Raw genomic sequence first — 13,968 nt, 5'->3', positions numbered from 1 at the left:
CTGCCATCTGAGTAGTTAATCTTAATTCCAAGTGCCTCAGTTCAGCTTTGTTTCATTTTCCATTGAGTGTCTTCATTTGTGTGCGTTTTCCTGTATTGCAGGCAGAGTATTCTTAGTGAGATTTTTGCTTTTTCTGCTGTGAATCTCTAGTTTTTTGCCTAATTAGACGTCTGTTCTCCTTTTTGGTTCTTCTCTGCAAAAGAGATGATGCAAGGTGTCAAGAATTGGTACTCCAGGTTCTCCTCTGTTCACCTTGCATGTCATGTATTACTTTGTGAGCTACTAGAGAATTAACTGTGGACGTGGAAAAGAGAGCAGAAGCATTAATGCTGCCCATTTTTAAGTATGATGCGAATCTACTTTCCAATACAAAGTATTTAACAGCAGAAGAGCACAAACCAAGGTAGGTGTGAAAAACCTGCAGCTGTAGTGCTATATTAGGCAAGATATATTGCCAGAGGACTTGTTTTGTTGGGGTGAATATGTTTTTGAAGCCCCTCAGCTACAGTTCCTGACTCTGATGTTTCCATGTACTCTGCTGTGGTAGGCTTTGTATTTCCTTTATTTATTTTTATTTTCTTCCTGAGAATAGTTTTAAAATAAACAGTGATTTTGTATCTCGTTGTGCGTGTACATTATGATGATTATGTGAATGTGAACTGGGATGAGATTTGATAGTTCTGATTCCCCCACACAGGGTGCTCTAGCTTGCTTTTCTTTTTGGGAGATGTGTCAGTCATTGTGAGCAAGAGCCCTGTTGTTAAATAGTGTTGACTGCTTGATTTCACTTTGTGCCCCTTGCTATCACAGTGCTTCATTGTCCTGTACTATCTATTTACCTCAAGAGAATTATGTGAATCTTCAGGATTAGTTTTGCATCCACTTCTATGAAGGTGGAATTTCTGTTTCTACCTCGACAGAAGTGGGTACAGAAACATCAGTGATACAACAGGGATTTGAGTGGCTGGACAAAACCTGTTTGCTTCTCCAGCCCAGAATCTCTAAAACCATGAACAGGAATCCTTGAACTCAGCCCTGACAGTGGAGACCTGAAAATGATAAATCAAAGCAACTGTTAGGATAGCAACAGGTATAATTAAAGATGATCCATTTATACACCCACATGGACTGTTTTTCTTTTTTTGGTTTTTTTTTGTTTGTTTGTTTTTTTTTTTTTTTTTTTTTTGCATTTGCTATCTTCATTTAGTTTGGACCTCCTCTGGCATTATCGATACTTCTCTAGTAGAACCAGCAGCTCAGTACCATGTGAAATCATCCATTTTGTGTTGCTGCCTGGTCTCTGTGGTGGGGTAGCAGCAGTGTCTGTAGTGTAGAGACCACGATGACGTGGGAATATGTTGCAACATAAACTGTATCGTGGCAGAGCGGTGGTTGCAGCCCTGTTGGGTTGTATTCAGCTATGGGATGGGCGTATTACAGCCTGGGGTAGCTCATATCCATCAGTAATGGGCACACCGTTTGCTGTACCGTGAGTGCCTGCCTGCCTAAAAAGGTAAGAAAGAACTCATCAATCACTGTCATAAAGCCAAGGAAAAATAGCCACGGAAAAATACACCGTTTCTGCTTGCTTTTAAATTTGCTGCATTGGACGCAACTAATTTCCATGTGAAACTGTTTGTTCTGGAGACCTGAGTACTTGCCATAAAAGGAAGACCAAGAATAGATTATTCTCCAATAGTGGAAACAGCTGGGCTGTCTCTGCAGAGAAAAAAATCAACGAGGAAACTGAATTAAGGCTTCTCAGAAGCGTGTAGAGAAGACAAAAGTCAGGAGGTGGGAAGTGGGGTTGGTTCTTTCCAGTGAAGACCTTCACAGCTGTGATTTCTGGGTTTATGTAGATGTTTAGAAAACGTCTTGTCAAGTATATATGTCAGTTAAAGTGCGGTTAGGGAAGAAAGGAGGAAGAGGAGGAAGATCGGAAAAATCTGGGAAACAGGAAGAATAAAAGAAGAAACGAGAGAACATAGAAAAGAGAAAAAAACTTGAGAGAAAGAAAAAAAAAAAAAGGAAAAACAGATAAGGAAGAGACGAAGGAAGAGGAAAGAAAGAGAAAACGGAGAACCATTTGTTTTCGTTTTTATAGAAAGGGAGTGTTCAGGAGGGATGTTCCGGACGGTGTCGTCACAGCGAGCGAAGTCGCATCCGGCCCCTCCCTGGGGGTCGCAGCCGCAGCAGAGCCGCGGGCGGGCGCCAGGTGGCGCTGTTGTCCAGGAAGGCGCCGGGAAAGCGGCGGCTCCACCCCGACCGCGGGCACTGCAGCGAGCGGCGACTGGGACGGACCGGACCGGGCAGAACCGAGCCGCCAAGAACAGAGCGGCGATACGGGGAACCTCAAGGCGAGCGTGAGGGAGGCGGCGGGAGCCGTGCGGGGAGCGGCGGCGGTGGTGTGAGGGATGTCGGTGTGTTGCGGTGCGGTGTTGCGGGTGTTGTTCTTGGTGCAGGCGGCGTGGCGGGTGTCGGTGGGTCAGGTGCGGTACTCGGTGTCGGAGGAAGCCAAGGTCGGGACGGTGGTGGGGCGTGTGGCGCAGGACCTGGGCCTGGAGGCGGGCGATGCGGAGGCGCGGCGGCTGCTTCTGGTGGCGCAGGGCCGGCGGGCGAGCGTGGAGGTGAGCGGGGCGAGCGGGGCGCTGGTGGTGAGCTCGCGGCTGGACCGGGAGGAGCTGTGCGGGAAGAGCGCGCCGTGCGCCCTGCGGCTGGAGGTGCTGGTGGAGCGGCCGCTGCGCGTCTTCCACGTGGAGCTGGAGGTCACCGACATCAACGACAACGCCCCGGTCTTCCCCGTGAAGGAAGAAGCCTTGACTATCGCGGAATTATCACTGCCCGGTTCCCGTTTCCCGCTGGAGGGCGCGTCGGATGCAGATGTCGGATCTAACGCGCAGCTCTCCTACACGCTCAGCGCCACCGAGCACTTCTCTCTTGATCACCAAGGGAATAACGACGAGACCGCGTCCTTGGCTCTTGTATTAACGAAAGCCCTGGACCGGGAGACGGTTCCGGTGCACCGCCTGGTGGTGACGGCGAGTGACGGGGGCCGTCCGTCTCTGACGGGCACGATGGAGCTGGTGATCTCGGTGCTGGACGCCAACGACAACGCGCCCCAGTTCAACCAGTCGGTGTATAAAGTGAAACTCTTAGAGGGTTCAGACCTCGGAACTTTGTTAATCACGCTCAGTGCCACGGACGCGGACGAAGGAAGCAACAGTGATATTACATATTTATTCGGCAGGCGTGTGTCTGCTGAAGTGAAAGAAATGTTCTCTATTGACGAAAAGAAAGGGGAAATCAGACTTCGAGGGAAGTTGGACTACGAAGAAATGAACAGTTATGAGATCATGGTAGAAGCAAGAGACAGTGGCACCCCTCCGCTGTCGGGTCACTGCAAAGTGGTGGTGGAAGTGCTGGACGTGAACGACAACGCGCCCGAGGTGCGGGTGACGTCGCTGTCGGTGCCGGTGTCGGAGGATGCGTCGGTGGGGACGGTGGTGGCCCTGCTGAGCGTGTGGGACGGTGACTCGGGGGCGAACGGTCGGGTGCGGTGCTGGGTGCGTCCGTCGTCGCCGTTCGGTCTGGTGTCGAGGTTGTCGGGGTCGTACTCGCTGGTGGTGCGTGAGGCGCTGGACCGCGAGCGGGTGTCGGAGTACGAGGTGGAGGTGTTGGCGGAGGACGGCGGGTCGCCGTCGCTGTCGGGGGGGCGCGGGGTGCGTGTGTCGGTGTCGGACGTGAACGACAACGCGCCGAGTTTCTCGCAGGCGGTGTACACGGTGCTGACGCGGGAGAACAACGCGGCGGGCGCGGAGCTGGGTCGCGTGTGGGCGCGTGACCCGGACGAGGCGGGGAACGGTCGCGTGAGGTACTCGTTGTCGGAGGCGGTGGTCGGGGGGTGGCGGTCGGCGTCGAGCTACGTGTCGGTGGACGCGGAGAGCGGTCGCGTGTGGGCGGTGCAGGCGCTGGACTACGAGGAGGTGCAGGTGCTGGAGTTCGAGGTGCGGGCGGTGGACGCGGGGGAGCCGCCGCTGAGCGGCAACGCGACGGTGCAGGTGTTCGTGGTGGACGAGAACGACAACGCGCCGTCGCTGCTGCCGGCTGCGGGCGGCGGGGCGGGTGTGGAGGCGGGAGGGGGAGCGGGTGGGGAGTCGTGGTCTGTGGAGGGTTCGTCGGGCGCGGTTCCGCCTTTGTGGGCGTGGGCGTCGTGGGGTTCTCCGGCGGGGCAGGTGGTGGCGAAGGTGCGTGCGGTGGACGCGGACTCGGGGTACAACGCGTGGCTGCGGTACGAGCTGTGGGAGCCGCGGGGGAAGGTGCCGTTCCGCGTGGGTCTGTACAGCGGCGAGGTGAGGACGACGCGGGCGCTGGAGGAGTCGGACGGCCCGCGTCAGAGGCTGGTGATCGTGGTGCGGGACCACGGGGAGCCGCCGCGCTCGGTGACGGCCACGCTGAGCGTGTCGCTGGTGGAGGGCGCGGAGGCGTCGGCGGCGGTGGCCGCGGGGTCGTCGGGTCCGCGGACGCCGTCGGTGTCCGAGGAGGTTTCGTTGTTGTCGCCGTCGTCGAGGAACGTGTGGCTGGTGGTGGCCATCTGCGCGGTGTCGAGCCTGTTGGTGCTGGCGGTGGTGCTGTACGTGGCGTCGCGGTGGTCGGCGCGGGCGGGCGTGGTGTCGGGGCCCGGTCCGACGACGCTGGTGTGCGCCAGCGAAGTGGGGAGCTGGTCGTACTCGCAGCGGCAGAGCCGGAGCCTGTGCGTGGCGGAGGGCGCGGGCAAGAGCGATCTGATGGTTTTCAGCCCCAACTTCCCGCCGCCGCCCGGCACCGCGGCAGAAAACAGTTCTGCGAATGGGCCTTCTCTGTCCCCATTTTCTTCAGGCGCGGTAAGCGTTGTCGCTTATGTATATTTTCGTTTTCTTTCTTCCCGTTCGTGTTTTTTTCCACGTTTTTCATTTCATGAATTACGGGTCTATTAATTTTTTTTTTCGAGTTTTACAGTTTAACTCCTATTCTTAGGTTTTTATTGCATATAGCCGTAATTATCTGTGTTGGTTTTTTGTTTGTTTGGGTCCTCTGCCCTGTGGTGTGTTTTTCATGGCAGTAGTAGGTCTTAGCGGATCATATTTTTATATTTGTTTTAAAGCATCTTTCACCATATGGAAACGTGCGTTGCTTGGCCAGGAATTGGGTGGTTCCCCTCAGGCTGACTGTATTAGTTGTGTTTTAGTGCACATGTGGTTATTCTCTGTTTGATGAATGAATAGTGGGTTCCTGTTTATCAAGGGTTATCCTGGGTTTTATTAGTTCATCTGGCTGGTATGTTTTATCCATCTCATTAAGTGAAAGGTAGGAGGTACAGTGAGCATGTGCGTTTTGTTGAGTTTTCTACTAACGGAAGTTTTAAACTAAGAATGTTGGAAAAAAAAAACAACAAAAAACCTTGCAGGTCGTTGGTTCCACAATTACAAGGATGGTCTTTACGGGAGGGCTGAAAAACAGTAATGAAAGCTGAAAATTTCATGTCCGTTTAAAGATAAATGGTAGGAGTCTACTGTCTCTCTCTGGTGAAAAAAAAAATAAATTGAGCGCATCCAGCGAATTTCTTTCTCCCTCTTGCAAGTGTTTTAGATCCCTATTAAGGGCTCTGTGTTTGGGTAATTTGTGTATTTACTGGGGATTGGTTTTCTAGCCTGCTGTGCTCCTGTTATCTGATATGCCTGGGGAGAGTGGGTTATCACCTCTTTATCTATGCGTGAACAGCCTTCACCTGTGAGTAACAAGGTTTATCCCAGAGCTGTAGCTTAATTCACATGGACGTGTCAAGAAGGCAGGGACAGCAAACCGCCACCTCCTAAAGGGTAATATTTTTATTAAGTTCCAAAAAGGTTTCACCGATTTTGTGGGAGAGGATGGGAAAGCACAGCAGTTTCCCACAGGTGTGGGGAGCAATTCTTTTGCTTGGTTTATCACTAAGGCGATTAAATCCTAATGCAAATCATTTGGTGCAGGGGAGGCTTCGGTTTCAGCATGGTTTCTCTCGAATTCTCTGGGTCCAGTTACGAATTGCGGATCTGAACGAGATTTACTGTAGATTTTTGTAAATTACTCTCAGTGTTGTAGGATATTTCAGTATTTCTGGAGTTTCAACTTTAGAAACAGAGCTCACGGATGCTTCTGCTTTGTAGCATCTGGGCAGCAGTCGCTATCAGAGTCAGAACTATTAATTAATGTCTTGAACAGGGCTGTCCGTCGTGGCAGTCGAGGCGGAGCTATCAAGCAGGAGCTTCCGCGGGGGGAGGCGGGCGGGGGAGCGACGGCTTCAGCTCCCGCAGCGCTGCGGCGGTCGGAGGCTGTTTCGCAGCCTCGGAACTGAGGGACAGGCAGGAAAATGAGCGGCACGGCAGCCAGAGATAATTGTGAGAGTCACTGGATGATCATTTCGGAACTGTCCCCTCCGCCCCTTCTGCCAAGCCCTGTGGGCTCTGACTGGGAGTGAATACACGAATTTCCGTCGTCCCAAGGGACGAGTTCTTGGGGGCAGGATAGTCAGTTGCACGCTGCGAGTCCGTATTTCTGTGGCTTGATGTGAGTAATTGGGATTTTCGTGGGGTTCGCTGAAATCCCGAAATCCTCTGCCTTCGAGATTTTTCTCCCGAACTCCTTGTGGTCACCTCCCCTCCCGCTGTCCCCATGTAGCAGCTGCGGGTTCCTGCGGGGTTGCTGAAGGGCATCTGGAGATCTCTGCCAGCAGGCAGTGCCCGAGGAGGGCACTGGGTCTGTGGGAGCAGGAACGGATCAGCCTAGCGCTGCAGCAGCAGAGCTGCCCTGTCCCACCCCATTTCTCAGGGGGGACACGGGGCTGGGAGTGAGCCCGTGGGATTGAGGGGCTGCCCCGTTGGGTTCCCCATTGGGAGGAGCTCGGCGTTTCGGGTTACCGTGGGTATCCCTGTCCTTGCTCTTATCCCTGCCCGGGGTAGCCCACGTGTGGTAACGGGATTCCTGCGGCTCCGTCACCGGCTCCTCGCTGGCTGTTCGGGTACGGTCCGAGAAGGAGCTCCTTGTTTTGAGACCTGTCTTTCTCAGCCTGTAGAGAAATCCTACTTACTGTCGGGCTCCTTTCAGTGCAAGAGGAGCTTTTCACATGCTCCTTCCAGGCAGAGATGGAGGCTGGGGTTTCGTGTCGGTCCAGAGGCGGACAACTCATTGGTTCCCCTTGGATGAGAACCGCGGGGCTGACGCTCCGTCTGCTCACCCAAGGGATTCGTCCCCTTCTGCTGCCTCCCGCTGAAAAGCCATGTCCTAATCTAGCACCATCGGCACTCCTGAGTTTCCGGTGGGTGCCTCTGGGATTTTCCCAAGCCTGAGGGGAGCGGGACGTGCCCCGCACAGCTCCGCGTCTCTGAATTACCCGCGGAAACGGCGTCTTCAGATCATTGCTGGCATAGATGCTGCAGCTCAAACACGAGTGGCTGTTCGTGTGGTGCTGCCATGTGCTTCACATCCCCGAGGTGACCTGGTTTTGTTATGCACCTTAATTTTTTTGTCTTTGCTTCTTGAAGAATTTTCTCTTGCTACCATTGTTCTGAGGCCAGTGTGCCCGGCTGGACTAATTGCTGGAAAAAGGGGTGATTAGCTAAAAATATAAGACTGGGCACGAAAAAAGAATACTTGAGGGACACTCCGGGCTCTGATGTGGTGTAAATGCAGGACTGGAACTGCCTGATGGGAGGAGGGATGTGGAGGAAGCTCTGTGTGAGCATCAGGGAGGGGCAGCTGATGCGAGGGGTTGTGTAGCTGTGAGTGAGACTGCAAAGGGCCTGGACTGTGCCTTTGGGATTGCAAAACTATGGAATTCCTTGGCGAGTTGGGTCAAACCAGCTTTAGGAATGGGAAGGGAATTTGGAGATTGGCAAATTGAAGGCAAAGATGGGAGTTTTTAAACTCAAAGGGGGGGAGTTTTTAAATGGTGATTATGTTATCTTGGTGTGATACCAAAGGAAGTGTCTTCATTAAAAGTGTTTAATAAGATTTATGTGTAAATAATATAATTCGAGTGTCTTGAGATGGAGAGGAGAACTTTGGAGACCCTGAAAAGAGGGGTTAGGTGAAAGGGTGACAAAATGAGTGAGAGTGAAGAACCTGAAGCACCTTTGAGACCCCTGGGGATGCAGGATGGGGGAAGCTGAGCATCAGTGGTCCTGAGGCTCTGCCATGCAGAGTGCACATAGGACAAGGCTGGATTCTACCCTTGGCACAATAATGTTGCTTCCTTCTGGGCAGGAATGGCTGTGGTGTAGCTGCCTCTGGATATTTAACATCGCTAAGCACTGGATTTTGACAGGTCTGAGTGGTACGTGGATCAGGCACTGATCCAGGCTGGACTGGGAAGGCAGTGCTGTGGAAGCTGGACGTTGAGATGGCCCAAACCTTGCATGTTCCACTTAGTTAAGCTGCCTGACTTCTGGGGACATCAGTGTCTGCAGCAGGGTGTGGATATGGACAATAGGACAAGGGATGGCAAAATACTAAAGCAGGGTTGTTAGGTTTAAAAATGTTTAAAATGTTTTAAAAAAGTGAATTGGAGGCAAGTTCCCTTAGGGCCCTGTGAACACGGCTTAAGTTTGCTACAAAATTAAAGAGATGTAGTTGAAAGCTGAAAAAGTTATTTCAATAGTAAATGAGTGAATTAAAGACAAAATCCATGTAGGCTCCCAGATACTTCTCAAGAAGTGAGTACTTCTTGGAAAGAAGCAGATGGATAATTACTTTGATTTTGACCATATAAATTTCTGCAAGTGCTGCTGGGACTTCAGGCACATAACCACAACTTGTTGTTCCAATATTAAGATTTTAGGGAAAATCTGCCTTTTGAGTGAGTTTGTGTGTTCAACAGGAGGATCTTGAGGCCCAAATTTTTGGCTTTTTTTAGTTGCTAATCCAGTCACAGATGGGTGAGCAGGTTCTGTGTGTGCAGCTTGGGACACCAGCATGGTCTGCTGCAGCCTTCCCATGCAGGTGGGTTTTTCTTTGCTGCAGAATTCAGGAATTTTATCAGTCTTTCCTATGACTTTAATGGAGTTTATTGAATTGGTTCAGGGTGTTTCTAATGACTGCATCACTACAGAGAAGGAAATCCAGCAACTTTTTCATTTATTCTAGAGAACGTCTATGTTGGCAGGAGTCTAAGGCCAAATTTAGGGTGGGAGGAGTCTGGATGGCAATTTTAAGGTGGGGAGCTGGGGATTTCTGCAGCTTCCAATCAAGGAAAAAGAAACAAACAGCAAGTAAACAGTGAGTTGTAAATAGTGAGATTTAATACTGTGTGCTATGGTCCTTTGAACAAGTTCACATAGTGTGTGAATTAAGGTGGATGCACAGGAGCTCTACAGTCCTGCACTCAGCATCCTTCCTGCAGCTCGAACACATGCTGTAGTGTCAACACAGTTGAAGTAAAATGCAATATTCAGGTACTGTCAGGAGTGACTGGAGTTCAAAAGTCATAATATCTGCAGATATTTGTGCTGGGCCAAAGCTTGCTCTGGTGTGGGCAGGGCGGAACCTCACTGGGAGGTTTACTGAGTTTGTGAGGATGCAGAGATTTTTTGTTGTTTGTTTTTAAAATATTTATTTATTTGTCTAAATTTAATTTACAACTTTTGGCTGTGGTACTGATTTTTCTTCCTGTTTTGAAGGGCCTTGATAGTCTGTGTAACTGAAATTGCTGTTTTTTAACTTTTCCTGGGAGTTCTCAGCTTGCATTTCTAAACACAGTGAATGGAAGAAGGGTTAATATGTGTCCTTGTCACATGTTTCTAGCCTCTTGCTTTTGATCGATCAGGACCTTGTGCTAGCAAGATCTCACAGAGGGAAGATGGAAAATTGTTTAAATTACAGCCAGAGGGTCACGCCAAGAAGGTTTTCTGAAATGCTTTCTGCTCTCTCCCACGTTCTTGGGCAGGGGGGCAACGGGGATGCGGGTGCTGGTTGCCGTCTTTGCCCTTGGGGGCAGGAAAGTCGGGAAAGCAGAGGGCTTGGATTTTTTTTTTTTTTTTTTTTCCCTTTTCTTTTCTACTCTCGCTGTGTGGTGTCAGCCTCCGCTCTAGTTCTTGGGCATGTCCTAAACGCAAGACCTCTCTGCGCCGGTATTAACTCCTCCCACAAACTAATTGGACTTCTGCAGCCTCCCAGCTTCCCCCCCCTGCTTCTGGGCTGGATGGGAGGGAGCTCGGCTGTGACTGCGGGTGGGTGATCCGAATGCATTCGTGCTGGGGTCTGGCAGAGGAGACAGCCATCCCTCCAATAATCTGTCTTAGTTTATCTCCTGTCAGGAAGAAGGCAGGAAAGAGGCTCTTTCTTTTTTACTTCCTTTTTCCCTCTCCCCCACCCTTTTTTTTTTTTTTTTTTTTTTTTTTTTTTTCCCCCCTTCTTTAAGGTTTAACAAGTGTAGAGTCGACTGCTTTCCTTTAATTGCACTCTCAAAACCCCTCTGGGAAATGTCGTGCTGAGCCGGAGCCTGCCTAGACTGTGCTGACCCATGTTTAGCCAACTCCTGTCACTTCTCATCCGCGTTTCTTTTCCGCCGCGGTACCGGCAAGGAGCGGAGGGAGGGAGGGAGGGAGGGAGGGATGGAGCGGGGGCTGCCCTGCATCTCTCCTCCATCACATCGGTGCCGCGGACTGGGGGACCCGGGACCCCTCCGAATCTCCACCGGGGAGTTCAAAATATAAAAAGAGAGGGTCGGGAAAGAGGAAAGCAGCCGGTGAGGGGGAGCGCAGCCCCGCACTCCCGGGCGGTGCAGGTATCACCGGGGCCTCTGGGTGGCGCCACGGCCGCCGCCCGCACCGGAGCCGCTCGGGGTCCCGGTCAGAGCGAGCGGTGCGGGAGCAGCGGAGCTGCCGCCTCTCCCCGCACGGCAACCGGCGGGGTGGGGGCGCGGGACTGCCGCGGAACCGGGGCACCTCCCGCGCCCCTGCAGCCAACTCGCTCCCCGGTGCCCGTCTGTTCCCGCTCTCCGGTCCCCCCGGGGGCTTTTGCTTCGCGCTGGGCACTTTGGAAGGAAGGGGAAGGGGGCGGGGGGTGGTGAAATTCTGGATTATGTTCCTGCTGAGCCGGTCTGCGGGGAGCTGAGCCAGGGGAGGAGAATGCGGGTCTATTTTAATGGTCTTCTGCCTTATTTGCTGCGCCGTGGAGGGCAAGTTGTGTATTCCATCACCGAGGAACGGAGCGTGGGGCGTCTGTTGGGAACATAGCAAAGGATTTAGGAATAGATGCAGCTTACGCTTTCTGCTCGGAAATTTCGCATGATCACCGGTTCAAGTAAGCAATATTTTCATATAAATGGAAGCACGGGACTTTGTCTGTTAATGAGCCCATAGACAGAGAGCAGCTTTGTGAGTTAAAGTCTGCCTGTCTTCTGAATTATGAACTCGTGTTAGAAAACCCTCTAGAGCTTTATAGGATGGAATTTAAAGTCTTGGACATAAATGACAACTCTCCCACCTTTCCCTTAAGTGAATATCATGTAAGTGTGCCTGAATTTCTGTCGCCCGGGGCACGGTTTACACTCCCCAACGCCCAAGACCTTGATGAAGGTACCAACAGTGTCCAGAATTTATACTCTGAGCCCTGATGAACATTTCCACTTGGAAATGCAGACACGCGGGATGGGAGTTAAATATCCTGAACTGGTGCTGAGAAAGCCTTAGATTAGGGAGCATCAAGCAGCTCACAGACTTGTCCTTACAGCCAAAGATGGTGGATCCTCCAAAGTCTGGTGATGTCCCGGTCATTGTGACTGTGCTGGATACCAATGACAATGCACCAGGAATTTGAGCACTCGGTCTACAGGGTGAGTGTCTTGGAAAAACTCCCCCAGTGGCACTTTGGTAGTGCAGGTGCATGCTACAGACTTGGATGAAGGTCCAAATGGAGAGGTCAGGTATTCGTTTAGCAATACGACTTCTGCTGATCTGCAGCAAATGTTCTTCATCGACCCTCACACCGGGGATGGTGACAGTCGTGGCGTTTTAGCTGTTCAGAGACCTCTCCTGGAAATGCTGATGAGGCAAGGGATAACGGGGCTTTTGCATGGTCCAGCACAGCAAAGCTGCTGGTGGAAATCACTGATGTGAACAATCATGGCCCAGAGATAACAGTTACATCCCTTTCCAGTCCCATCCTGAGGATGCTGTTCCTGGCACAGTGATAGCTTCTGCTGAGTATTAATCGATAAGGGACCCTGGGGGAGAATGGGAAAGTAACTGCACGATCCCTGATAACCTTCCCTTCCAGCTGAAACCTTCCCTGGAAAACTTACTTCAGCCTGGTCACCAGTGGGCTTCTGGACAGAGAGCTGATCAGCGAGTACAATATCACCCATTACTGCCACAGACTTGGGCTCTCCACCCATCACCACTCAGAAGACCCTTTGCGGTGCAGATTTCTGATGTGAATGATAACCCCCCTGTCTTCAGTGCTGACACACTTGATGTGTCTGTGGAGGAGAACAATCCCCTTGGTGCTTTTCTTTACCAGGTCTCAGCATCTGACCTTGATATGGGGGAGAACGGGCGGGTCTCTTACGTGCTCAGGGATTCCACAGTTGCCAGGCAGTGCTCTGGCCAGCTTTTGTCTGTGAGCTTGGCCAACCGGAGCATCTATGCAACACGTTGCCTTTGACTTTGAGCAGCTTAGGAGCTTCCATTTCAAGTGGAAGCCAAGGACAATGGGTCACCAGCCTTGAGTGCTGCCATAAACTGTGAACGTTTACATCTCGGACCAGAACGTACAACGCCCCGGCCATCCTCTACCCCACCAACCAGAACGGCTCAGTAGCTGTGGAGTCGTGCCCCGCCTGGCTGATGAGGACTACCTGGTGACCAAAGTGGTGGCAGATTGACGAGGACAACGCCCAGAACGCCTTGGCTCTCCTATCACCTGGCCCAATCCTCTGATTCCACCTTTGTTCCGCTTGGCCCCACACTCGGGCGAGCTGCGCACCATGCGCCTCCCTGCGCTCCACGGACTTCCTGAAGCACAGGGTGGTGGTGGTGGTGCAGGACCCATGGGGAGCCCCCGCTCTCCTCTACTGTGACAGTGGGCATCCTGCTGGCTGACACCCTGCCCCAGGTGCTGCCCGATTTTGATGACTACGGGGAGCCCCCGCCGCTGCTCAATGCCACAAACATCTACTTGATTGTTTCCCTGGCCTGCGTCTCCTGCATCTTCGCAGCATTCCTCCTCTTCCTGGCCATCCTGCGGCTCTGCCGCTGCCACCCCTGCTGCTGCTGCCCACCCAAGCAGTATGAGAAGTATTGCTACAGCGTGCACATGCTCCCCAGCTCCCACCTCCCACCAGACATGCTGGAGGTCGCTGGTGTGGGTAAACTCACCCATACCTACTTGTACAGGGCAGCTGTAGGTCTTGGCCCTCATAGCAGCAACATCCCAAATGGTGATGCTGGGAATGTGCCCGGCAGCTCCAGGTTACAGGTGCCAGGACCCTGCATCCAGGTGCAGCAGGTCCAAAGTGATCGGTTGAGTGCTGTCCTGGTGGTGAGTACTTCTGCCTTCACTTTTCTTTTGGAGCACTTGGCCTTGTGTCTACACTGTGTCTACACTACTTGTGTCTACACTACTTGTGTCTACTAGTCTGTGCAGAGGGTACCAAGGGTACTTGCAGGAGAGCAGGTGACATGTTGTGACATCTGGAAGAAATTTCAGTGCCTTTTTAATCTTTCTCTTTAGGTGGAATATGGTCATGGGATGACAAATGAGATTTTTTTTTTTCCCCACAAACATTTAGGACCTTCAGAATAACTGAAGGTAAATTGAAGGTCTACACTACTTGTGTCTACTACTAGTCTGTGCAGAGGGTACCAAGGGCACTTGCAGGAGGGCAGGTGACATGTTGTGACACCTGGAAGAAATTTCAGTGCCTTTTTAATCTTTAGGTGGAATATGGTCATGGGA

At 52.0% G+C, this 13,968-nt stretch overlaps 1 protein-coding gene and 1 pseudogene across 1 annotated transcript; both read left to right on the top strand.

Moving 5' to 3' along the window:
* Positions 1–2,414: 2,414 nt before the first annotated feature.
* LOC115599103 (protocadherin alpha-2-like) lies at positions 2,415–11,124 on the top strand. Its single transcript, XM_030459383.1, has 3 exons — positions 2,415–4,124; positions 4,170–4,880; positions 10,729–11,124. The coding sequence occupies exons 1-3, from the start codon at positions 2,415–2,417 to the stop codon at positions 11,122–11,124; spliced, it is 2,817 nt and encodes a 938-aa protein (XP_030315243.1).
* Positions 11,125–11,154: 30 nt separating this feature from the next.
* Positions 11,155–13,647, top strand: LOC115599102 (annotated as a pseudogene).
* The last annotated feature ends 321 nt before the right edge of the window (positions 13,648–13,968 follow it).

Source organism: Calypte anna, chromosome 13, assembly GCF_003957555.1.
Source record: "Calypte anna isolate BGI_N300 chromosome 13, bCalAnn1_v1.p, whole genome shotgun sequence".
Taxonomy (NCBI): Eukaryota; Metazoa; Chordata; class Aves; order Apodiformes; family Trochilidae; genus Calypte; species Calypte anna.
The sequence above is the reverse complement of the archived record's forward strand: the minus strand, read 5'-3'. Positions and strand labels throughout refer to the sequence as shown.

Coding starts and splice junctions, on each gene's coding strand:
- LOC115599103 (XM_030459383.1), top strand. CDS start 2,415: ATGTCGGTGTGTTGCGGTGCGGTGTTGCGGGTGTTGTTCTTGGTGCAG. Junction 4,125..4,169: donor CTGCGGGCGGCGGGGCGGGT/GTGGAGGCGGGA, acceptor TGGTCTGTGGAG/GGTTCGTCGGGCGCGGTTCC. Junction 4,881..10,728: donor CCCCATTTTCTTCAGGCGCG/GTAAGCGTTGTC, acceptor AAATATAAAAAG/AGAGGGTCGGGAAAGAGGAA.